The sequence below is a fragment of the Lithobates pipiens genome, unplaced genomic scaffold (assembly GCF_037356315.1).
Source record: "Lithobates pipiens isolate NorthernLeopardFrog02 unplaced genomic scaffold, aLitPip1_a1.2 Scaffold_8, whole genome shotgun sequence".
Lineage (NCBI taxonomy): Eukaryota > Metazoa > Chordata > Amphibia > Anura > Ranidae > Lithobates > Lithobates pipiens.
The window spans coordinates 269,493,097-269,519,051 of record NW_027507903.1 but is presented as its reverse complement, the minus strand read 5'-3'; the positions used below and the strand labels follow the sequence as shown (position 1 = coordinate 269,519,051).

Sequence of the window (25,955 nt, the reverse complement as noted above, 5' to 3'; positions counted from 1 at the left end):
CTCTTCTACTCAGTCCTATCCCCATACAGTTAGAACACACTGAGGGAACACAGATTTAACCCCTTGAGCACCCCTAGTGTCAACCCCTTCACTACCAGTGACATTTACACAGTAATCACTGCATTTTTATAGCACTGATCACTGTATAAATGTCAATGGGTCCAAAAATGTGTCAAAAGTGTCCGTTGCAATGTCACAGTACCCCTAAAAATCACAGATTGCCACCATTACTAGTACAAAAAATAATAATAATAAAAATGCCATAAAAATTCCATAAATTCTTCCAATTGTTTGTAGACACTATAACTTTTGCGAAAACCAATCAATATATGCTTTTTTTTTTTTTGCACTTTTGTTTTTACCAAAAATATGTAGAAGAATATATATTGGCCTAAACTGATGAAGAAATTATTATTATTATTTTTTGAATTTAGGGGATAGTTATTATAGCATAGATATTTTTCAAAATTGTCAGTATTTTTTTTGTTTATAGTGCAAAAAATAAAAACTGCAGAGGTGATCAAATACCACCAAAAGAAAGCTCTATTTGTGGGAAAAAAAACATTTTGTTTGGGTACAGCATTGCATGACCACGCAGTTGTCAGTTAACCTGACACAGTGCCAAATTGTAAAAAGTGCTCTGGTCAAGAAAGGGTTAAATTTTCCAGGGCTGAAGTGGTTAAGGTAAAAAAACATAAGAAGCTTCCCCCCAGACCCCCCCTTTTACTTACCTAAACCCGGTCTTGATCCAGCTATGTGCACGAGACTCAATGCTCCCTCAGCTCTCTACCTCCTCATTAGCTCAGACACGGCAGCGGGAGCCATCACAGCCAGTGAATATAGAATGGGCACACACAGAGTCGGCGCAAGAGCAAGCACCCACGAATACCCCCATAGCAAGTAGCTTGCTATAGGTGCACTCGACGAGGGGGAGGAACCAGGAGCACTGGCAGAGGACCCGAAAAGAGGAGGATCGGGGCAGCTCTGTCCAAAACCATTCTACAGAGCAGGTAAGTATAACATGTTTGTTAATTTTAGAACATAAATTTAATCCTTTGCAATCACTTTAAGTGTGTTGGCTTATTAAGAATATGTAAATACTTGAACGTCCATATCTGGGGTTCATGTATGTTAAATCTGACCTGTTTATTTCATGTGATCCCCGAAAATAGCTAAAATTGTTATACCTAGAGCTATGGTTCTAGCTATAAATCTAGCTCTCTGTAACAGGTGAAATAATTATCTGTACAGATGGCCAAAGAGGCCTTGAAATTCTCACCATAAACAGGATTTATTAGGCAGTGCTACATAATACATTTAGCAATAACACAATCACGGAGGTGTCATGTAATCATTGCCTTATGGAAGCTCTTTGGTGATAAACTACACACTGTCTAGGTGCACATATGCAGATGCAGCAGGCATCATTCATGTACAGGAAGCTTTTCTTTTCAGAAAACTGTGCTTGTTGTGAACATATTTTTATAGAAGCATTTTATTATGTTAGTAGCATTTGTTATGACAGCGATTGGAATTATTACATAATCTATCTCTGCATTCTGCAACAGACACAATCAAACAATAAATGAGGATTTGATTAGCTCCACAGAGTATAAAAGATACACAACTACAGATTTTATTTGCAATTTGATCCTTAAAGGGCCAGTCTATTCAAAGTGTTATTTAGGTTCTAGGTGAGGTTTGCTAGGCTGAGTCAGCCATTGATTTTATTAAAGACCCCAGTGATGATATCATCTGCTATAGTTATTGGTTCTGTTTCTGACCACCTTTGTGTGTGACCACTCTCCCTTTTGCATTGATCATTGAATAATAATAACAATAATAATAATTATCAGGGAGACCAGAACCCCTTTGTTTTTGCGTGGAGGTGTGCAGGCAAAGGAACTGAAGTGCAAAGATCTTTCCAACATCAATCAAAAGTAAAAATTCCAGTTTTAGGCAGACTAATTGATAAATATATGGTTTTCTATAAAAACTTATAATAGTAATCCAACTGTGGCAAGGGTAGCGTTATAAAGTATTCCATAAAACCTAATGATCTGAATGTTATCACAGGAGTCTGTAGACACACAGTCTTTGACATGTTCAAATATTTTTAGAGTCCCCTCTTTTGCTCTATGCTTTATTAGTTCTAACCAGACTTAGAATATTATAAATTTGTCAGTAAACCTACAGTGAATGAGATGACTGTATTTTTATGTATGACCATAGGTTAAATGAGTGCACAGAGATCTTTGCCTCGGTCAATTATAGGGCAGGTCTTCTGTGCCTAAGGGGAAATTCTACTATTTGAAAAAAGTCCTCTTTAATCCCCTTTGGTTCTAATACACAGTCTGTTATTAATTTTCAGCTCCAAGTAGTCCACCATATGATTTGCTCTACAGAAATCTCTCTTCCACCAGAGTATTACTTACTTGGCAGCCTCCTGTTAATGCCAATGGAATTATATTGTTTTATAAAATCATCTACTGGAACTCCTCTCATACTCTTACAAGCAACAGTAGTGAGGCCTTAATTGTTTTGTCAGATCTTAAGAAATATTCCCAGTATCAGGTTATTGTATCTGGTTATACAATACATGGAGATGGAAACCAGTCAAGTGAAATGCTACACATCACCACCATGGAAGATGGTAAGCTCACATAATTTGCTTATATGACTTTATCTATATAAGTGGATTGATTGATGTTTGTTGTTAATTCTTCATGTAGAAAATAATTTATATACATAAAAAGGTATACATATTTTAAAGTGACAGCCAGTTCCTTCTTTATGTAAAGATATATCGATATGTTGGCTTTGCAGAAGAACCTAACAATGCTTACCAAAATTTTGACATCTGATATAGTCAAAATTATGTCTGAAACATTATTTTCTAAGCTGTAGCTCATTGATATTGTAGACTTAAATTCTTGTGTCATATTTACATTACAATTTTTCTGTTTCCTGTGTTCTTTCTTTTTCTAGTTCCTGATGATCCACCTCATAATCTGTCTTACCGAACTTTAAACTCCACCTCCATACAGCTGTTTTACTCTCCACCTTCTTCCCCCAATGGTGTTATTAAATATTACTCAATCATGTGTCTTGATGCTGCAGGGAAAGCTCAGTATTTCAATAGTAGTGGATGTTCTATAACCCTTAGCAACCTGAAAAAGTTTACTGAATTTAATGTCACTATTAAAGCCAGCACATCTGTGGGATCTGGATCAAGATCAAGTAGTCCACTCTTTGTAAGAACTGGGGAAGATGGTAATTTGTACACACCATTTTTTTTTCACCTTGAAAAGCATGCCCCTATATTTTATACTTATTTATTAACACATTTATGTTTCCTATACATTTGGCTACTAATATTCAGAGTGAAGAAAAAACTAATACATTAACAACTTATCATTTCTCCAGTTACAATTTTTCCTGTCCAAATTTTCACATCATACACATAGAGAAACATGCACACTTAATTTAATCATTGCCTCATGGCACAGCTGACTGTTGGCTATCATTTGTGGTTGCTACAGAGATAAGTGCCCTTTGTGACACTCATATTTTACATTGAGCATATTGGCCATGCAAAGTGCTACAGGTGATCTCCTAAAACATGCAGTAGAACAAAATATTTTAAATAGCTCTGCTTTTATGTATTTCATTTAAAAACACACCATTTAGACAGCAGCTGCAATACATTTTAAATAGCTCTGTCTTTAGGCAGTTAATGTAAAAACACTGCATTTAAACAACAGCTGCTAAATCAATAAAATAACATATTTTACATGACAGCAAGGTGAGCTTCTCCAAATAACTTTTTCACCTTAATGACCCATTATCTTGGACAAGTTAAAAATAAAAAAAATATGTGTGATTATGCAATGTTACTGGCATTTTCTGAAGGGAAATCAAAAGTCGGAAGGGGTGTATATAACTGATATCACACATATTATACTGTATTTGTGATGCATAAGGTTGGTCTAGTCAACAAAGAAATGGGGGTCTTTTAGTGTTAGCCACAATGAGTCTTGGTAATGGGAATGAGGCTGATTTATTACATGGAGTAAACTTGTTAATAGGAATGGGGTTGATTTATTAAAGACGGTTCACTTTGCAAACTAAGGCTACTTTCACACTGGGGCATTGCGGGTGCTGGCAGTAAAGTGACGCTATATTTAGTGCCACTTTACTGTTGTTTTAGCTGCGCTATTCGCCCACTATCGGGGGTTAAAAAAAAAAGGGTTAACACAGCCTGCAAAGTGGCTACAGCGGCGCTTTGCAGGCGGGTTTGCAGCGCTGCCCCATTGTTTTCTATGGAAAGGAGCGGTAAATACACCACTCCTACAGCGGTCCAAAGATGCGGCTTGCAGGACTTTTTTGACTGTCCTGCAAGTGCACCACTCCAGTGTGAAAGCCTTCAGGCTTTCACACTGGAGAGACAGCAGCAGCTGTTTCAGGGTGCTTTGCAGGTGCTATTTTTAGTGCTGTAGAGCCTGCAAAGCGCCCCAGTGTGAAAGGGGCCTAAACGTCAATAAGTAAGATAAACCTGTGAATTTTGTGTTTTTTTTTTATATTTCTTAAATGTGATTGGACATTCTAAGTGAAAATTTTGTACCATTAGCGGTAACCCCGAGCCAGACGCAGGACCGCATCGCTGAATCCAGGAGAAGCTTACTTACCTTGTCAACGGGATCCAGCGATGTCCCCCCGCTGTATGAGCGTGCCGTCCTCCGCTCGATTCATCACGGAGCCAAGCTCTGTTCCCTGAGAGCGTTGCGACGCACGGGGACGGAGTTCGGCGCCAAATTCAAAAAGTAAAACACACAGTATACATACAGTATAATGTAATCTTACAGATTACATTACTGTATGTAATTATTTCACATTCCCTTTGTCCCTAGTGGTCAGACCAGTGTCCTGCATGCAGTTTTATAATATAAAAACTGTTCTTTATACTGAAAAGTAATGACAGTGACAATTCTGCAACTGAACAAATTTCAGTGTTTTTGATTTGATTACATTATTGAATCTTTTTTATTATTGTTATATTATTATTTGGTATAATTATTTATAGTTATTCATTATATTATAATTTATGATTTCATTTTTCAAACTTTATCATACCCGGGATGTCTGCTAGACTCTGGTTTGGACAGATATAAGTGAGTTATTTCTAAGAATTACAGGCCTACAATAAAAAAAAACCATATTTTCATGCAAAATGATTGTACCGCTTTCAGCACCTAAAATCTGAAATAATCATACCGCCAGGGAGGTTAAAGATATTTTTAAAATACAGGAGTTCACTCATTTGACAGATCACAGATGGAAAAGCTGTCTCCCATGTACTAGAAATAAGCATCAAAATGAGTGTGCCTTGTAAAATAAGTCATAATTCCACATAGAAATTTACAAATGTTTTTTTAAATTAGTCAAAAAAAGTTTAATGTCTTTTTTGAGGCTGCCAAATAATACATTTATTGTACACATAAATAAAAAGAAAATAGATCAACATGTTACCTGTCCCATCATCTAATTTATGACTGTAACATTACATGTGGAAATAGTTTGTGGAGTATAAAGTTGTGAACTGTGAAGAGATGTTTCTCACAGTAAAATTCATTTATGAGCTAACAAGGAAACTCTCTAAAGTGGATGGGTATGATTAATGGAGGAAAGGAAGTACAAGGAAGTACAGAATTATACTAAGAACAGTATTTCTTATTTCAGTGTAATACATATTTGCACACAGAATACTGGAAAAAAAAAACGTAATTGAATCATATTCTCAAGATAAAAAAAGCAGAAGTGTATATATCAAATCAAAAGGGTTGAGTTGAGTAATGCCCTGTACACAAGGTCGGACATTACGACGATAAAATCCGTCAGATTTTTTCTGACGGATTTTGGCCCAAACAAGTCTTGCATACACACGGGCACACAAAGTTGTTGGAAAATCAGATCATTCAGAATGAGGTGACGTACATGTACGACGGGACCATAAAGAGGCCAGTAGCCAATAGCTTTCATCTCGTAATTTATTCTGAGCATGCGTGGCACTAAGTGCGTCGGAATTGTCTACACACGTTTGGAATTTAAACGATCGGATGTTGTTGTCAGAAAATTTTAGATCCAGATCTCAAACTTTGTATGTCGGAAATTCTGGCGAAAAAAAACGATGGAGCGCACACACGTTCCGACAACAAAATACGATCGCACATTTTCCGTCAGAAAATCCGACCATGTGTACAAGGCATAACAGATATCTAATTACTTTCATTTTGTTTGAAAGTCCTGTAGAGTCCCTCACTGATTCATTCTACCCTTTTTTTTAAAAATAATTTCTAATTTGGTAAGCTTTACTTTCAAGAACTGTGTAACAGCTGGGATCTTGAAAAATCGAATAAAAGAACAAGAACAATTAAATCAAGTGATTATTGCATATGTTAGGTGTCATTGTACAAGGGGCCAGTTCATACTTTAGAGGGTCTGCCATATTGTGCCCAATAGGAGTAGAACATGTCCCAGGAATAATGTAAGTAAACAATATCTCAGGCTTGGTTTTCAATGAGAGTAAATTAGAGCCTGTAGTAGTGGGCGGATCAGTGCCTCAAGTCAGTGGGATCAACAGTTTTCCAAGGGCCAGATAAAGGTAAGCAAAGGGCCACATCTGGCCTGTGGGCCACAGTCTGGGGACCACTGTCCTAGACCATAGCCCAACCCAGACAATTCTGCTATGTCATAATTGGGATGAGGGATGAGCTGAGTGTTCAGTCCAAGTGTAAGTTTAAAACCTGGCGATCCAACATTAGTGCAGCAATCTCCCCTGCTTTTCTTTTGTGTTCTGACAGGGGGATGGCCTACCCACCAGAACACTCTAGCCACTTCAGCCGCGGAAGGATTTATCCCCTTCCTGACCAGAGCATTTTTTGTGATTCGGCACTGCGTTGTTTTAACTGACAATTGCGCAGCCATGCGACATGGCTCCCAAACAAAATTGACGTGTTTTTTTTCCCACAGATAGAGTGTTCTTTTGGTGGTATTTGATCACCCCTGCGGTTTTTATTTTTTGCGCTATAAACAAAAAAAGAGCGATAATTTTGAAAAAAACGCATTCTTTTTTACTTTTTCCTATATTAAATATCCCCCAAAAATATATTAAAAAACTTAGTTTTCCTCAGTTTAGGCCGATACGTATTCTTCTACATATTTTTGGTAAAACAAAATTGCAATAAGCGTTTATTGTTTATTATTAAGTTATAGCATCTACAAACTAGGGGATAGTTTTATGCCATTTTTATTAATATATTTTTTTTTTTACTAGTAATGCCGATGATAACTGTGACATTATGGTGGACACATCGGACAATTTTGACAAATTTTTTGACCACTGGCATTAATACAGCGATCAATGCGATAAAATTGCATTGATTACTGTAAAAATTTAATTGGTAGTGAAGGGGTTAATTACTAAGGGGCGGGGAAGGGTTAAGTGTGTCCTAGGGAGTGTTTCTAATCATCTGGGGGATGGGTTGTGTGTGACATGACACTGTTCACTGCTCCCAATGACAGGGAGCAGACGATCAGTGTCCTGTCATTAGGCGGAACGGGGAGATGCTGTTTACATCTGCATCTCCCCGTTCTTGAGCTCTGTGACACGATCGTGGGTATCCCCGGGGCGATCGAGTCTGTGGGTCCCGGGGGCACGGTCACGGAGCTTGCAGAAATTGAAAGTAACGTATGGGTACATTACTTTGCCCAGCCGTGCCATTCTGCCGACGTATATTTGCCGACAGAGGTCGGCAAGTGGCTAGTCAGCGCTCTCAGCCCATGGGTACTAGGCCTAAGCCTTTCACTGTAGAAGAACATGACCGTTTCCTAATGTAAATGGTTGCTAAGGAATATGGGAATATGGGAATAACACTTACATGGGAATAACATCACTTCAATAGGAATACCATCATTACCTAACTATGGCCACATGACTGTATTTTGGCAATGATGTCACCACTATGCCTGCCTCTTCTCTTATATTGCTGATGACAGCTTAGGGAGCTGTCATTCGGCAAACGTCTGTCATCAAGTTAGGGCCATCTATTTTTTTCTTTCGGCATCATTAATGATGGATTTGTGTTGTGGGACATTTTTTTTTATTTAAAAAAATGCTGTATGTTTGTTTGTTTAGACTTCTAGACTGCTTTTTTCATACCCTTTACTTATTCACATGGGGACCCCCTTAAAGTACATGCCAAACCTGAAGGGCCTGGTAAAAATTATGGGGGAACTCTCATGCTGATGAAACAATGTACACCTCATGTTGAAGGCATGTGGCCTGATAGGGTTCAGGGGCAAATGTTTGTCCCCTTTTTCTGTTCCTGTCAGATTATGTGTTGGGTCTGGAGTGAATTTTTTGCGGGGACCTCATACTTTTTTTGTTTTCTTTTTGCATGAGGTCTCTCTTAAAATTCATCCACCCGAAGATGGTCCTCCATTAACATCTACACTGGACCCTCATCTAGGATAACGTTCTGGTATAGATGAAGAGAATTTCTGGCTGCTTTGGTTTACAAATAACATGAAGCAGCCGGGAGCTTTTGCCAGAGTTTAAACACACTTTTTTCTTTGTAAATGTTAGTGCTACTGTAGTAACTTGAATACATTACACAGATATTTCACTTGGCAAATGGTTTTGCATTTTTAATGTTTCACCTTAAGCATTACTAAAATTACTGCTCTCTGCCAAACAGAATAAACATTTTGTTAAATGGGACAGTGATCATCCCTCATGCCATTTATTTTACAATCCCTTGCCTATCAGTCTGGAATCTGGCCATTACTGTTTTTTTGGCATTTAGCTACCATTTGGATTTGGAACCCAAACGATAGTAATGTTCGATGTTCACCGAACCCACCTTGAACTGAACTCAAGTTGGTTCAGCTCATCACCAATTGTGATCATATCTACCATGGATATGGGTGGTATTTGGATTTACTGCTACATTGGGCTTGCAATGAATTCTTCAGATTTAAGATTCACCTTTTTTTTCCAACAATAATCCACTGAATGGCCATTGCACCATGGCCAGCAGGCTTAAGGGCCCATGTTGACGTGCTTTTGTTTGCTGCAGTTGAGTTTATCGGAATACAAAACCCACTCAAAGCATGTCAAATGCATGTCAGAAGGTGGTGAAAGGCAGGTCAAATGCAACTCTCAATCGATTATGAAATATCTCAGAATCATTTAAAACTCATGTCAAACTGATGCCATTGACATTAACCAAGGCCAAAAACAGGGTTTTGGATAAGCAAGCCCCTCACTATAAATGGGAGGCCTAGAGCAGCTATATACAATCAGTGTATTGACATTTTTGTATTGAGAGGCTAGGGAAAGTTGACAGACTGCATACAGGAGATTGGGAACAGTTAAGAATCTATGCTTTAATTCAACCTTCTATCTCTTTTTGCAAACACTCCCTTTGCTACTCACCTTGTTTTGCTGTTAATGTTAGTAGGGCTTTTTTGTCTTTACTTTTTGTCTTAATGGCAAACACTTTTTTCACTTTTTGGGCTTTTGTTTCAATGAATTATAGCTTATTGTTTTCACTCCTTTTGGAAATGTATTTTTTTTATATTGATAAAGTCTTTTTTACAAGTTTGGGATGCTCAAAGTAGTGTATTCACTTATTGCTGAATGAAATATAGAAGCACAGCTCACCTGATTTTTCTGATTCTTCAGCAAGGTGCAGAGAAAATATGTTAATTACTTAGCAAGCGGTACTGTGAGAGTCAAGTCTTTCTTAAGGTATGATGACAAGAGGCATAGTGTGCTTCACCTTTAGAAGCCACAATTTGAGAGCAGTTTATGTGTATTGCTGGTAACTGGATTTTCCAGGAATTAAGCACCAGATATCAGGGCACTAGATTGTCTCTAGTACATTTAGTCCTCACCTTGCTTATTAAAAATCTGCTACTGTTGGACAATTTTAAACCATACTGTCATATGCACTCTCCTAACACTTGATGAGATTTTAATGGAGATTGTCCAGCTGCAGGTCAGTTTTTCATCATTGAGAATAGGGGCAGTGTTAAAGTGAATCCTGCCAGTTAATGCAGGTTCACCCAAGCTGCAAAGTCTAAGTGGAAAATGGCTGGAAACCCTAGTGGTCCTGGTTTTCTATGCTGCTAACTGACACTAGGTCAGACCCTCCAGGATCACACCATCATAGGATTGGTTGGACAGAAGGACTGTGATGCAGAGTGTGTTAACAATGTGGTAGACAGTAGTTAAGTCTAGGTAGATGTCATGGATGGGGCAGGCAAAACTGTCAGCAGGGTTCATGGCAAGTGGCATGCAATAGACTAGCCAGGTCAATCCAGGTTGGCATCAAACAGGCAAATGGAAGGCAAGCAATATAGCTTTTTAGCTCTCAGTTAACTGGCTATAAGACACAGCACCATTGAAAATAAAAAAGAAATGGTTGAACCTTTGAGGCACATATTAATTCAGAATAATTTTTATTTTTTTTTATAAATCATACTATCTCCTGTTATAATTACTTTAAACATAAAACATTGGATAAACTTAATTTCCAGTATTCATCAACTAGCAATAGACGATATCAGAAAGGCAGCATTCAACTTGATGAAAAAACATTTTCCAATTCTCCACAAACATATTAACAGTATATTTCTTCCAAATTATATAAAAAATATTACTATGGAAATCGAAATATTAACAAACTGCAAAGAACTTCATCCTGCCAGATACTGTAGGCGTAAAACTGTCTCAGCTCCTCAGTCTGCATAAGGACTCATCAGATGGGCCAACAATTTTCCAAAAATGAAGCAACACAGTTCACGGGTCATAGCAAACACACACATGTAAGGTGGTGGGAATGGCATTAATGTGTTAAATCTACAAATAGGCCTGGATAATATGTGCCTGTATTGAGAGAAAAGATAAATGGATGTACAAATGCATGTGCGCATACACACATACTGTATATTCACACGCATGCACGCATGCCACTCAATAAATTGCACGAAGATAGAAAGAAGTTCATCAAACTAGTGAAATGGCAGACACAGGTGTTAAATGAAGGGGTCCAGACCTCCTTTATACACTGGGATGTGGGAGGAAGGAGGTTGGCTGTTACAGTATTAGCAGGATCTTTGACGCGTCTTCCAGGATTCCTCAGAGGATCCCTGCCAGATGTAAGCGCATTTAATTCATACAGTTTTAAATCTCTATCTGCAATTAAAGTTGATCTTTTGTGGATTTACTATAATTAATCAAGTTTAGGTGTTGCTACTCTATGGAGACCAAGCTAACTGTAAAAGAAAAAAATCAAATCCACAGCCAATAATGCTTGCCAGTCCAGGCTGTCCATAAAACATGTACTCTTCTACCATGCTATATCTTACAAATCAACACATCCAGATTACTCTATATACAATACAAAGTAAATATGTCCCCAAAAAACTTAAAGGCTAGTATTTTAGCCTCTACTTGTGAAAATACTAATTTCCTGGCTCTCATTGTGATCTTATATGTTCAGTACTCTTTAAATCACTGACTTGGGACAAACTTGCAGATTAGAAGATGGCATGCAGATTTTTTTTCTAAACTAAAAAGTACCTTTTCCAAGGAAAAATAATTTGTTTTTTGTTTTTTGGTACATGCCCACCTCGAAAGAACACATTACACACCATCTTAAACAATATATATGGGAGCATCATCATTGGCAGTGAACGACATACAGTAAACAATGTAATAAACATCACTATGAAAATAAAAATAAATAAATGGACAATTCTGCATTCCATAACCGTTTGAAGAGGCCATTATCATGGCCTTCTTTTAACCCTTCCTTAAACAGCTCAATTTTTTAACACATAAAGTGGTCCATTTTTTTATTTTTGCTGGTGAAAATTAAGAAGTCTCATCAGAAAACAAAAGAAAACTTCACAAAAATATGAGAAAACAACGAGGAAGTCGTTGTTCTCAGGAATATGCCTATGTCTGTCTGTCTTTGAGGCGGCTCCAAAAGTATTAGCGTAATTAAGAAAATGCTGCTCAAATGTAGCCCCTTTTCTCTATTCAAAGTAGTGATGGTTGGGATAGAAAGAAAAGTGCCCTATTTGCCAGAGACATCCTATAAAAGCACTGCTGTGCTTCTTATAATAGTACTTATTTTCTGGTATCCTGCTCAGCAGGTTGGGAGGGCAATGCTACATTTAAGGAGCATTATAATAATGACATTACTTTTTTTTGGTAGTCATTGAGTAATTGTGCTGAAATCTGTAGAGACTACATCAGAAAGTGTGAAAAACGTCCGATGCAACATCAAAATCGTGTAGGCTTCCCACAGTCAAAATAGGGTATACAGTATATTGCAAGTTTTCTGTCCTGGCTCTTCCCCCAAAATCAAACTTTGGCAAAGTTAAATTATGTAAATGATCACATATATATATATATATATATATATATATATATATATATATATATATATACATATATATATATGATCATTTACATAATTTAACTTTGCCAAAATTTGATTTTGGGGGAAGACAGTCAACATAGACAGTCAACATAGAAATATATATATCGTATATATTAACAGGCATGTCCCTACAGAGATCACATTAAATACAGTATATACAAATACCAAATGTATGTAATTGCAATGTCTATGTTATCATTTAATGTACTTAGGGCAGCAGAAACCTTCCACAGAGCCTTGTATCTATGATTCATTATTAGACCTTTCACCAGGAATGTCTATAAATTTACAAAACTGGTTACCTGCCACAGGTAACAGTAAACAATATTTTCTTAATCTCAAATTTGAAGAAATGGGAAAAGGGTAAATCTTTTAGCACAAAGTGTATAGACAAAATCCATATCCCTGTAACACCAGTTATGTAGACCGCGAAAAATAATATGCCAAAAATGACTGGTAAAACACACTCACGCTTTACCACTTATTTTCCTTTATTCTGACAAAATAACAAATACAAAAATGCAAAGGTTGGGTGAAAGGTTGTGTATAACAGTTTTGGTGCTTAAAAAGTACATTGTTATAGGGATTTATACATCAGACAAAAAAAGAGAGACAGCTGAAAAGTAAAAAGGGACAAAGGGATTTGATACCAAAACAGACAGTTCCTCTAAACGAGGGACAGCTGGGAGATAGGTATTTTCTTTTATTGTGATGTATATCTAAAACCATTCTTTTTATGAATTGCTGGAAAGATATTTTAAAATTGATAATCTCTTCAGATTTTCTTTGTCCTTCCATGCCATTGGTTTGTGATATAATGCAGTTTATCTAATTTCAACATATCGCTTACAAAAAAAAAAAAACGCATGCATTTCTTGTTCTACCTGAATAATTCATTCTTTTACTGCATTTTTAACATTATCTCACTCCATTTTACCTAAAATGCAGGCAAAATATCAAGAAATTGTATATCTAAATGTTTGTTTCTGTGTTTCTTTTTAGTACCTGATAGTGCTCCGGAAAATATAACATACAGGAACGTTTCATCAACAGAAATAATTGTCTCCTATTTCCCTCCGTCCATACCAAATGGAATAATAATATATTATACAGTGTACATAACATGGCAGAATGGAACAGTAGAGAGTGCAACAGACACACCTCATCTAACACACAGCATTTCAGGTATATATATATATTTTTTTTATCCGTTCTTATTCATTGTTTCCAGGCCAATATTTTTATAAATACAGCATTGACAGGAGCTTACGAAGGCAGGATTTCAGTGGAGGACAGACTATTCCCTGCACCATCACTGTTTCTACAATTCTTTCTTATGTAAGTCTTCTGGGGGAAATTATTAAACAGCTAACACACACACACAGATTGCAATCATGTACATTGTTCGAGGTGCATACAAAAATCACCTATCATAGCACAGGCATAATAAAAGTTGCATGGGGGAGGCACATAGATAAAATCAGGTTCTGTGAGAAACTGTGAAAACAGAAACAGAGAAAAAAAGGCAAAAAAAATACTAACCTAAATCTCTAAAGACACATTGCGTGTATGCATAAAAAGACTGCAGCAATCAGCATCAATCAGCTGTAAAAGAGCCACAGGATATACTGTAGATAAAAACTTGTTTTGACACATAATATTCCATAATTTATTCTTAAAAATGATAGAAAATTATGTTAAACTCAATGTGAGGCATTAGTGCTTAGATACGTTAATAATCAGAAATCCTAGATACTGATAATTATATTTTATCAAACTAACTAATATTTGTGTGATGTGGGGTTTCAAAAATGTCTGTGCAAGGTACAATTCATGACACAATAAGCACATATTTTTGCAACCTAAATGGAAGCACTAATAAATTTGAGGGATTCTACTGATCCTGTTAAAACCTGATATTTGCTACTGAGATTTTGGCTCTATGGCAGTTCAAGGGTGACATTGCTAGATGTCCATTGGCTGATGTATCTGAGAAGTGTATAAGTGAAAATGAGGATCATCTTCTAGAAGTGGCAAAGTTCTTGTTTCTGTACAGTAAATAACATACATTTCTGTTTAAAGTAGACATCTCCTAAGAAAGATGTGGGAAATGCTACATACACATAGGGGTGTATATATTATTGATTTGACTAGAAACGTGGCCGCTATTCGCCCATTTTTCAATCAAGGTTCGATTTTTCACCTTTACATTAATCACAGTGATTCTTCTCACACTAACATCATTAAGGATGTTTAGAAAAAGTTCAACTATGGACAGAAATATCTTTGTCAACCACGTCCCCTGAATTTCCTAGGCACTAAATACCAAGGCTTGAGCAATGAGGAAGTGGGATACTGTGCTACCCTTTCTTCTTATCCACTGTCACATGTAGTGCACTGTGGGAGACATACATGTTACATGTGTTTTTATTTATTTTACTGCCATACACACTAATAAACTGGTTACGGGTCTGAGGTATTGGGTAGACAACCACCCACTTGCCCCCCTCCCAATAAGGGGGTAGGTAGGTGGTACATGAGACCCTCACTCTCACCAGCACATCCTCCTGTGCACATGGGGTGCTTAAGAGCCAGGTGTCCATCAGCATCAGGTTAGGGGGCTTTAGGGGGGGCTCTTGTTTTGGGGGAAAATCTCTCAATGCTCATCCCCAATGCTGAAGGCCATGTTCACTAGTATCAACATAGCAGGGTACTGCATGCTCACCACTCCCATTCTATGGTGATACCTGCCAGTATGTCTGGTGCATGAGTCTAGTTCATTCTGAAGCAGGAAAGGGGGGAAGGGTTAGGGTTTTCATAACATTTTTAATTCAAATAGAAAATGCATTTAACCCTCTTCAATACCATGAATACAATGGAGAACACTTCAGCTAATAATGAAAGGACATTCCAGATTTTTAACAAGATTTCCTGAAAAACTTCCTAGAAACATTTGTCCTGGAAAAATTCTAGCTTATTAGATTTATCCAGTGTCAAAGGAAATTTTGACAAGGGAAAATACACTGTATGAATTTTAATGTACTGATGTTTATAAATATTGCCATATAAAAGTGTTAACATTGAGTTCATTTTTTTGCTTTTTAGGTTTGCGCAAATATACCAGTTATATCCTGAAAGTGTCTGCTAGCACTGTAAAGGGGGAAGGTGTACACAGTGAGCCACAAAGCATTACCACAGAGGAAGATGGTAAGAGGGTAACAGTCTTTGTGACCTTTCATTATTGAATAGTCTATAGCACTCAGTTATGCAGCTATAAGATCAATTTAACATTAGTTTGAGTGGTCTGCAATAACCGTGTTCTGAGCCCTATGTATAAGATAACATTCAGAGCCCTTTCACACTGAGGGCATTTTGCAGGCGCTATAGAGTTAGAAATAGCGCCTGCAATCCGCCCTCAAACTGCTGCAACATTCATTCCAGTGTGAAAGCCCCAAGGGCTTTCACACCGGAGCAGTGCGCTGACAGAGCGTCAGGAAAAGTCCTACCAGCAGCTTCTTTGAAGCGGTGAAGGAGCAGTGTGTTTACCGCTCCTCTACCGCTGCTCCCCTTTGAAATCAATGGGGCAGCGCTGCAATACCGCCGGCAAAATGCCGCCATTGCAGCATATTGTGGGCAGTTTTAACCCTTTCTCGGCTGTTAGTGGGAGGTAAAAGCGCCCCTCTAGCGGCCAAAATGCTCTGCAAATCTGACGGTAAAACGCCGCTAAAAATAGCGGTGTTTTACTGCCGACGCTATGGGTTCGGCAGTGTGAAAGGAGTCTCAGAGATAATTGTGATCGATAATAAGTATATAGATGCACAATAGTAAAAAATACAAGCTTTATATAAGAAAAGATTAATATTAGTCTATACAATCAATGTACAAACAGGCATTATCAGCAAAGGGCCCAACAATCCGGGTGGAAATATGCACATATTCCCAGTTAAAAATATACTGTAGGTATTAATGCAGATACTTTAGGATGAATGTTGCAGGTAAGTTCAGTTGCAGGGGCTCCTTAGGATTATCACAATGTTGTCATAGACCTAAAAGATAAGATCTGTGGTGATGAGGAGACCCTCCAGTCATTTTCCAACCAGCCTGTATTGCAGCTTTTCGCTAACAGAAAATGTTGTGGTGCATTGGAACTCAAAGTCAGCTTATCTACTCTGCACCAGTAGCATCTAATCTGTCATGCAACTAAATCTCTGTCTGCCAGAAGTGACTGTCGGCCTATGCTGATAATTGAGGCCTGAGCTAAAACTTTCTATAGAACACCAGACCAGAAGGGACAGAGTTACCTAAAATAGCAGAAGCTGCATAAAAACTTTATTGCAATAAACAATTTCATCTACTAGTATACTGGAAGGTGACCTCTAGACACTATAACACAGATCTAGCTATATAGCACTGTGCATGTGATATAATAACAACAGGACAGAGCAACTCTTTCTGTCACAAGGATTCAGATACACACTCAAGAAGCTATGGACAGTTAAACAATGAGAACAGGGGATCAATCTGCGACTTGAGAAAGCTCATGCGTGCGAAGCGCATCATCACGGCAATGCTGTTTGCGTTCCACGCTGGTTTTAGTGGCGTTCCTCCCTGGTCCTGAATTTCCACCTCCGTAGCCAAGGTGAAATTATCTGAGAGTGCCAATGGACTCCGGCCAGGCTCCAGCACAGCTGTGTCTGTGGCACATCGTTACACAACACCTAGCTACGTGATACCCCGTCTACCCCCAGCACCGCACCTAGTGAAGGTTAACCCATCTATACTCACCAACACCTGCATGGTACACTGTACAGGTTTTAATGACTTTTATTTATGTATGACCAAGCTTACAAAAGCCATTGACTATCCAGCTTTTACATCTGGCTCACCTTGCTTTATATTGATGGTCCATTTAACAGTATACTGAATCATTGAGTGCTGTTTCTCTTTTGGTTTTTCAGCTATGTTCTTGTTGACATTTTCAGACAGCTGCACCTGATTAGTCTTTGAGAATTATACAGAGTGGCTTTCCACAGGGTCAGTGCTTGGGACAAAGTGTTGTGTCTACCAGAAGTGACTGCCTAACTTGGCTCTAGCCTATGCTGGTTATTGAGGTCTGTTCTAAAACTAGCTATAGAACACCAGACCAGAAAGTTACCTAAGAAGTTACCTAAAATAGCAGAAGCTGCATAAAAACTTTATTGCAGTAAATAGTTTAATCTACTAGTATACTGGAAGGTGACCACTAAACACAATAACACAGACCTAGCTATCTGGCACTGTGCATATGATATAATAACAACTGAGCAGAGCAACTCTTTTTATCACAAGGGTTCAGATACACACTCAAGAAACTATGGACAGCTGCAGTTAAACTATGAGAACAAGGACATATTTGCATAATAGTCTTTGCTTCTGGTCTGGGTGAAATATAAAAACAGAAACAGCTACTGTCTGTGTAAGGTCATGTAGCTCAGTTCCTCTCTCTCTTCTTATTTCCTCCTTCTGGGATTTTTAACCCAGTCCCATAGAGACAGGAAATAATTTACATAAAAAAACTAACACAGCTCCACCACTTACAGTAGAGGGCATCAGATCCCTACATACACATAACAGAAATAAGGCTTACTGGTATGCAATTTCTTGGTTAATTTTTTTTCTTAAACATTAGTATGGTCTTAACTACAGTCTGTACAGTCATGAATCAGGCAGACAATTTACTGCTAAATAAGAAGTTTTTTTAAGCTTTAATCTGTTACCAAACTGCTTTGTACAAATCATTCCAGTGCAAAGTTGTCATATTTCAGTGCTCTGTAAACTGCAATGGTTATTGTTATGCATGAGTATGAAGGTGTGATCAGTGTAAGGCCTAAATTGGATGTAAATCCAACAATCAATTTTTTTCTCCTCTACCTTCTGCAGCTCCCTTCTTTCAGGCCTCCCCACTAATCCACATCTTTTGTAGAACTTTTAAGCATGGCTACAGCAAGGGATGGGTTTTGTATGAAGCAGAGGCACTGATTGGCTATTATAGTGAATGTTAAGGTTTGATTGTTATTTTTTAAATAATAAACATGTTATACTTACCTGTTCTGTGCAATTGATTTGTACAGAGCAGCCCCAAACTTCCTTTTCTGGGGTCCCCCCAGTACATCTGGCTCCTCCTCCCTTACAAATGCCCCGATAGCGAGCCGCTTGCTATGGGGGCACTTGTGCAGACTCAATCTGTCGCTCAGCCCCCCCCCACTCCTTCCTCACAGGATTTGATTGACAGTAACAGGAGCCAATGGCTCTCGTTGCTGCCTCCATGTCCTGAGAGGAATGAGAGAGAGAGCAGTGCTGCTGCTTTTCGGCACAGCTCTGGATTGAGATCAGGCTCAGGTAAGTATTTGGGGGCGCTAATCACAGAAGATTTTTTTACCTTAAAAAAGAATAAATTAAGGTAAAGAACCTTTTCCCCTTACAACCACTTTAAGGCCTCACAAATTGGTCTGCTCCTCAAGGTTCATAAACTAGTCATGTTTTTCATACTTGCAGGCAGTTGCAAAGTAATTTTAATTAACAGCAGTGTAAAGGGAATAAGTAATTATTTTAGCTGTAATTGTTAAACAAATTCTTTTAATGGCTCCTGCAGCCTGACATGGGAAATATAACTAATCTTATTTTTATTTAATGGAACACATTTAAAAGAAGGGAATTGCTTACAATTCAAAGTTGGAATTAGATATTTGACATCAGAAGTTGATCAAGTTTCAGTATTTTTTCAAATTTGCATGCTGCAGAATAACTGCATGTCCGGCGTGATAGGAATTCACATGACATATGCATTATTTCCTGTTTTATTAATGTGGCGTCAGTGTGTGTTATATGTTGTGTACCATGGAACACTTTAAGCCTTGCAAGCAATCCCATATTTTTATGATCTACCAATGTTATGCCCAGCAGGAATTTTCCCACCTCTTGAAGGCCGAAATAATTATTTCCAGCTTTCTTCCCCCAGAGGAGTTGTGTTGCAAATAACTTTATTTTTACATGCATTCACACCTATAAAGCTGATTTTTGCTTTTATTGGAAAAAAATATTACAGCGCAGAATTCGTATAATATATTAAGCAAATCACTGTGGTATGCATACTGATCTGTGTTCTCATGAAATCGTTCTTTCCATTGAATCACAGAAACAGATGTGTTAATACCACCATGAAAAATTGTCCTTCATTTTTGTAGCCAAGAAAGTAACACAATGTTATTGGAGCCGATGGAGTGGAAATACCTGTTCCTCGTTGGTTTTTAAAGTGCAATTTCAGTGAATGGATTATGTAAATCATTTTTGATTGATTTACATGCTTCTTTTTTTTCTGCTTACAGCTCCATCAACTCCACCACGTTTTCTTGGTATAAAAGAGATGTCCAGTATAATTGTGAAGTTATCATGGCAACCACCTCTGGAGCCAAATGGAATTATACTCTTCTACACAGTTTATATCTGGTAAGAGATCCAAAACTAAAATGTATTCACTTACAATAATCAGTGCTGTCTCCATGCTTCCTAAAATAAAATCATACTGAACCTCATTTAACAATCTAAAGCTACAATTGGGCTCTATAAATGTTAATTCCTTGCTTCGGTTTGCCAAAGTGAATTGTCCATGCAAATGACCAGCAGTAGCTGCCTGAAAGTAATTATCTTTATGTTCATCAAAAATAACACAAGCTTTATAATTAGTAAATAAAGTCAAATATCTGTAGTCATTTAGTTCCTAATGTGTTAAAAAAATATGTAAGTAACGCATAAAATCTGGTCCAGAGCTCCCCTCAAAAAGAAAAGTAATGTAATTCCTTAAAATTTGCCTGAAATTAGTACTATTATTGTACAAGATTACATAACAAAAGTTTATATTTGCCTTGAATAGCTTTACACACTGGGTTTAGGCTGGGTTCACACTGGTATGACAAACGCTCCGACATTGGGAGCTCATGTTACATGACGTGTGAAAATCAATATTTCCCTATGGGAGTCGTCCTAACTGGTCCGACACAAGTTAGTCTGACTTTGAAAATGCTCCCTGCACTACTTTGGTCCAACTTTGATCCTACTTCAGCCCATTGAATATCACTGAAATCGGATCAAAGTCGGATCGCCATCTTAACTGATCCGACTTTGGCAAGCAACTTGTGCTCTGATGATCTTGAAGGGGTGAAATTTTAAATAAAAACCAGCATGGGTTCCGGCTCCAAGAGCATACCAGGCCCTTTGGTCTGGTATGGATTTTACGGGGAATCCCCATGCCAAAAAAATGGCACGGGGGTCCCCCCAAAATCCATACCAGACCCTTATCTGAGCACACATCTCGGCAAGTCAGAAAAGGGGGTGGGGACGAGCTCCCCCTCCTGAACTGTACCAGGCTGCATGCCCTCAACATGGGTGGGTGCTATAGCAAAGCACCCCACCCCAATGTTGATGGGGACAAGGGCCTCTTCCCGTCAACCCTGGCAGTTTATCGGAATCTAGAAGCCCCCTTTAATAAGGAAGCACTACATTGTACCCCTACCCGTTCACCTAAAAAAAGTGTCACAAATAAAACACATTACACATGTTTTTAAAGTAATTTATTAAGGCAGCTCCGGCGTCTCTTCCGATCTCTTCTTCCCTCTCCAGCTGTTCTGCCTCCTCCGTTGATGTCTTCTGCCTCTGTCGGTTCTTCTCCCCTCTCTGGGTCTTCTCTGCTGATGTCTTCTAGCTCTCTCTTGTTCGTCTCCCTCTGACCACTGTCTTCTGCCTCTCTCGGGTCTTCTCGCTCTTTTGCTGGGTCTTCTTGCTCTTTTGCTGGGTCTTCTCTGCTGTCTTCTGCCTCTGTTCTTCTTCCAATGTTGACACAACACTCTCTACCGCTCCAATGCTGGGTGTGCAGTATGCCCCTACTTATGTTGGCATGGAGCTGTGTCACCGGGTGATATCACCCGGAGGCCCCACCCCTTATGATGTCACAGACTGGGGCATGCCGGGGAGGTGATGCCATAAGGGGCGGGCTTTCGGTGACCCCGCCCTATGCCAATATAAGTAGTGGCACACCGCGCACCCAGCATTAGAGCGGGAGAGTGTTGAGTCAACATCTGTGTGCTTGCAGATCCCGAAACCAATGGCCAAGGTTGTCAGGAAGAGGTCCTTGTTCTCATTAACATGGGGAGAAGGTGCTTTGAGGTGGAGGGGCCATGTGGAGTTCATGTGGCCTGGTACAGTTCAGGAGGAGGGCCGCTCACTGATCCCCTCCTTTTTCCTGACCTGCCGGGCTGCATGCTCGGATAAGGGTTTGTTATGGATTTTAGGGGTAACCGCACGCTGTTTTTTTTTTTTGATGTGGGGGTTCCCCTTAAAATCCGGAACAGACCGAAGGGCCTGGTATGCCCTTGGAGGGTCACCCATGCTGTTTATTTTTTTATTTGGCTGGAGCTCCCCCTAAAGATTCATACCAGACACAGTGCCTGGTATTGTCGGGGATCAAAGTGGGATCCCTGTTCATTGAAGTCGGACACATGTCGGACTTCAAGTCGCAGGACAAAGTCGGATCTAAAGTGGTACGACTTTTGTGTCATACCAGTGTGAACCCAGCCTTAAGCCTGACATTTCAGCTTGTATCAGGGAGACAGAGGTCACTTGAGATCTGAGAATTGCTGTCCTATAAACTGACTTACCTCACACACTGGGATTAATAAAGCTGGAGAGTACAAAATCTGGTGCAGCTCTGCATAGAAATCAATCAGCTTCCAGGTTTTATTGTCAAAGCTTAATTGAACAAGCTGAAGTTAGACGATCTTTGGCTATCGTGCACAGCTGCACCAGATTTTTCACTCTCTAGTTTTAGTAAATCAACCCCGCTGTTCAGGTTGGAAGAAGTACACACAAGTTCATGCAATCATACAGTTCACAAGAACTGTGAACTTCAAGTAACCTTTGACCCCGTGATGCAGGTTGACGTTTCAGACTGAGATAATTTGGATAAATAAGTAAAGCCAATGGGCAAGTACAAATCTTTGATAAACGAGCCTGCATGAGTATAATGATTAATTCCTCCATTGAATCCCATAAATGATTCATACTCATGGTAGCCCTAAGGTATCCAGCAGAGTACAGAGTTATCCATAGGAATGGGGCTGCCTGATAACAGTGCAAATTAGGCAGAGGACTTGGCTAGGATATTTTGGGTGTAAAGGCTGAATAGGGCTGCACAGTGATGTACTTGGGAGTGGAACAAATGTGAGCATTTAATTATACAGGCTACATTAGGCTGAGGGAGGAAAAGTGATAGAAGAAAAGCAGAAGAAACCACAACTTCAGCAGCCATTGTTAACTAAAGCCAAACATTAGATGGGTGAGCACTAGGGATGAGCCAAACACCCCCCAATTTGGTTTGAAGCAGATGAACATGAACAAGTGAACAGGCAAACAATTTGTGCGAACATCCTTAAAGTCTACAAGACACAAATATGAAAAATCAAAAGTGCTCATGTTAAAGGCTTATATGCAAGTTATTGCCATAAAAACAGTTTTAAAAACTGAAGTTTTTTCAGGAGCAGTGATTTTAATAATACTTTAAGTGAAACAATAAAAATTAAATATTCCTTTATATATATTGCTTGGGGGGTCCCCTTGGTCTGACGGTAAAGTGGCGCATCTTTCCCATGTTCATAACAGTCCCGAAGCAAAATGATATTTCTAAAGGAAAAAATTAAAATTAAAATTACAATGTATTGTGGGATCCCGGCAATATACATAAAAAAAATAATTTAAAAAAATGGCGTGGGTTCCCCCCCAGTCCATTACCAGGCCTTTCAAGTTTTGTATGGATATTAGGGGAACCTTGCATCAAAATAAAAAATGGTGTGGGGGTCCCCCCCAAAATCGATACCATACCCTTTAGGTCTGGTATGAATTTTAAGGGGAACCTTGCACCAAAATAAAAAAATGGCGTGGGGGTCCCCCAAAATCCATACCAGAACCTTATTTGAGCACGCAAACCTGGTAGGGATGAGAGAGCACCCTCCCTCTTGAACCGTACCAGGCCACATTCCCTCAACATAGGGAGAGAACATCCCTGTGTTGATGGGGACAAGGGCCTCATCTCCATAACCCTTGTCTGGTGGTTGTGGGGGTCTGCAGATGGGGGGCTTATTGGAATTTGGAAAGATGCCAGATCCTGGTACCCCTACCCATTCACCAAAAAAGTGTCAAAAAAAGTAAAAATGACAGGAGACAGTTGAAAAAAACCTGAACAAAATCCCTGAAAAATGGAAAAACACTGCCTCCATGGAAGGGGTCCCCACATTTGCAGTTTTTTTTTGCGTTGACAGCTTTTTTATAGCCAAGGACGGTATCACCCGCTTTGCCCAATCAGGGAACAAAATGCACTGTACAGCGCTCAGTGCATTGCAGGGTGTTCACCAGGGAAAACACCCGGTGAACACCCTGCAAATTCGGGTGTTCGGCGAATGGCCAAACAGGCAAATGTTTGGCCTGAATTCATGCTTGGGCCGAACTGTTTGCTCATCCCTGGTTCCCTGGGACTTGAATCCCCCAGTGCTTTACCTTGATGGCATCTCTATAATTTTCACTACACTCTTTTATCAATGGTCGTACCCCTTACACCTGGGCAAAAAGTAGAGAAAAATATCAGGCCACATTTTCTGAGCTTTTTTGCTTCCTGCAAATAAAACACTGTCTTACCACTTTAATCTCCAACAAGGACCTCAGAAGCCAACTTTCACTTTTTCAACTTATATGCTATGATACGCCTCTCTCACCCAAATCGATATCAATAGAAATCAATTCACAATGAAATAACTCTAATAGTCACGCAACTCTCGCTTATGTTTCCAAGTGGGAAAAAGGGGTTCAGTGCACTAAATACTAAGAACAATGGCTATAAATTTGGTATACAATAGCCTCCTGTTCTATTAATATAAACACAATTAACACAATTAAATCTTCATTCAAAACCGTTAAGAGATGGGACATGGTCCCATCCCCATTAGCACATCTTCATCCTTCTTTTCCCAAAATGTGCTTTTATGGCTTTTCAACCTTAGGAGGTGTCTTATAAAGACATTGTAAATGGTAGACTTGTCCCAATGCGAGCAAGGTTCTGTGCCAAGGTTCTCAAGGTTTGCAGACTGTTTAACTGCCCTTTTCCTAGACAATCTTGGCATGTCCTGCTGCAACATAAATCCCAAGATCTCACTGAGTCTCAATTCAAATTAGCAACCTTTGTAATGATTGTGGCAAAACAGAGTTTTGCAAAAGCAAGGAAGCAGCAGTTTGTTCATTTTGCATCCACCGATGTGTGAACACTTTTTTCATAAAAAAAAAAAAACTCACTAGTGTTCTTTTAAACACACATAAGAAATTCCTTAAGTTATGGACTACATGGATACAGTAGGCCAGGGGTGTCCAAACTTTTTTCAAAGAGGGCCAGATTTGATGAAGTGAACATGCACGAGGGCCGACCATTTTGCCTGACATTCTTTGAAACATTAAAATTAGGTCTAAGTGTGTTGAAGAGATGAGCTTGGGCGTGTTATTTGGATATATCGTATTTATTGGCGAATAAGAGGGAAGTTTCAGGAAAAAACCTTAAAATTTTAAATAAAAAACTGTGAAGCAAAATAAGGGTCAGTGCCCATCTGCGCGCCCACCATTTCTCGGAATGCAGCCCCCACCATTGCCAGGAATGCACCCACCATTAGCCAGGAATGCAGCCAACATTAGCCAGGAATGCAGCCACCATTGCCAGGATTTCACTCACTATTGCCAGGAATGCACTCACCATTGCCAGGATTTCACTCACTATTGCCAGGAATGCATCCACCATTAGCCAGGATTTCACTCACTATTAGCCAGGAATGCAGCCACCATTGCCAGGATTTCACTCACTATTGCCAGGAATGCAGCCACCATTAGCCAGGAATGCAGCCAACATTAGCCAAGAATGCAGCCACCATTAGCCAGGAATGCAGCCACCATTAGCCAGGAATGCAGCCACCATTGCCAGGATTTCACTCACTATTGCCAGGAATGCAGCCACCATTGCCAGGATTTTACTCACTATTAGCCAGGAATGCAGCCGCCATTGCCAGGATTTCACTCACTATTGCCAGGAATGCAGCCACCATTAGCCAGGATTTCACTCACTATTAGCCAGGAATGCAGCCACCATTAGCCAGGATTTCACTCACTATTAGCCAGGAATGCAGCCACCATTGCCAGGATTTCACTCACTATTGCCAGGAATGCAGCCACCATTAGCCAGGAATGCAGCCACCATTAGCCAGGAATGCAGCCACCATTGCCAGGATTTCACTCACTATTGCCAGGAATGCAGCCACCATTGCCAGGATTTCATTCACTATTGCCAGGAATGCAGCCACCATTGCCAGGATTTCACTCACT

General features: G+C 39.2%; 1 protein-coding gene across 4 annotated transcripts in view; it reads left to right on the top strand.

Annotated features, from left to right (window-relative positions):
• The window catches only part of PTPRQ (protein tyrosine phosphatase receptor type Q), a 429,454-nt gene that overhangs the window by 208,870 nt on the left and 194,629 nt on the right, over window positions 1–25,955 (top strand). For 3 of the 4 annotated variants that reach the window (XM_077471954.1, XM_077471952.1, XM_077471951.1), the window contains exons 24-28: window positions 2,372–2,653; window positions 2,989–3,273; window positions 13,518–13,700; window positions 15,621–15,722; window positions 19,880–20,000. In XM_077471954.1, the coding sequence (XP_077328080.1) occupies window positions 2,372–2,653; window positions 2,989–3,273; window positions 13,518–13,700; window positions 15,621–15,722; window positions 19,880–20,000 (973 nt within the window). The remainder of the gene's footprint in view (window positions 1–2,371; window positions 2,654–2,988; window positions 3,274–13,517; window positions 13,701–15,620; window positions 15,723–19,879; window positions 20,001–25,955) is intronic. The other variant, XM_077471953.1, reaches the window with a different exon arrangement.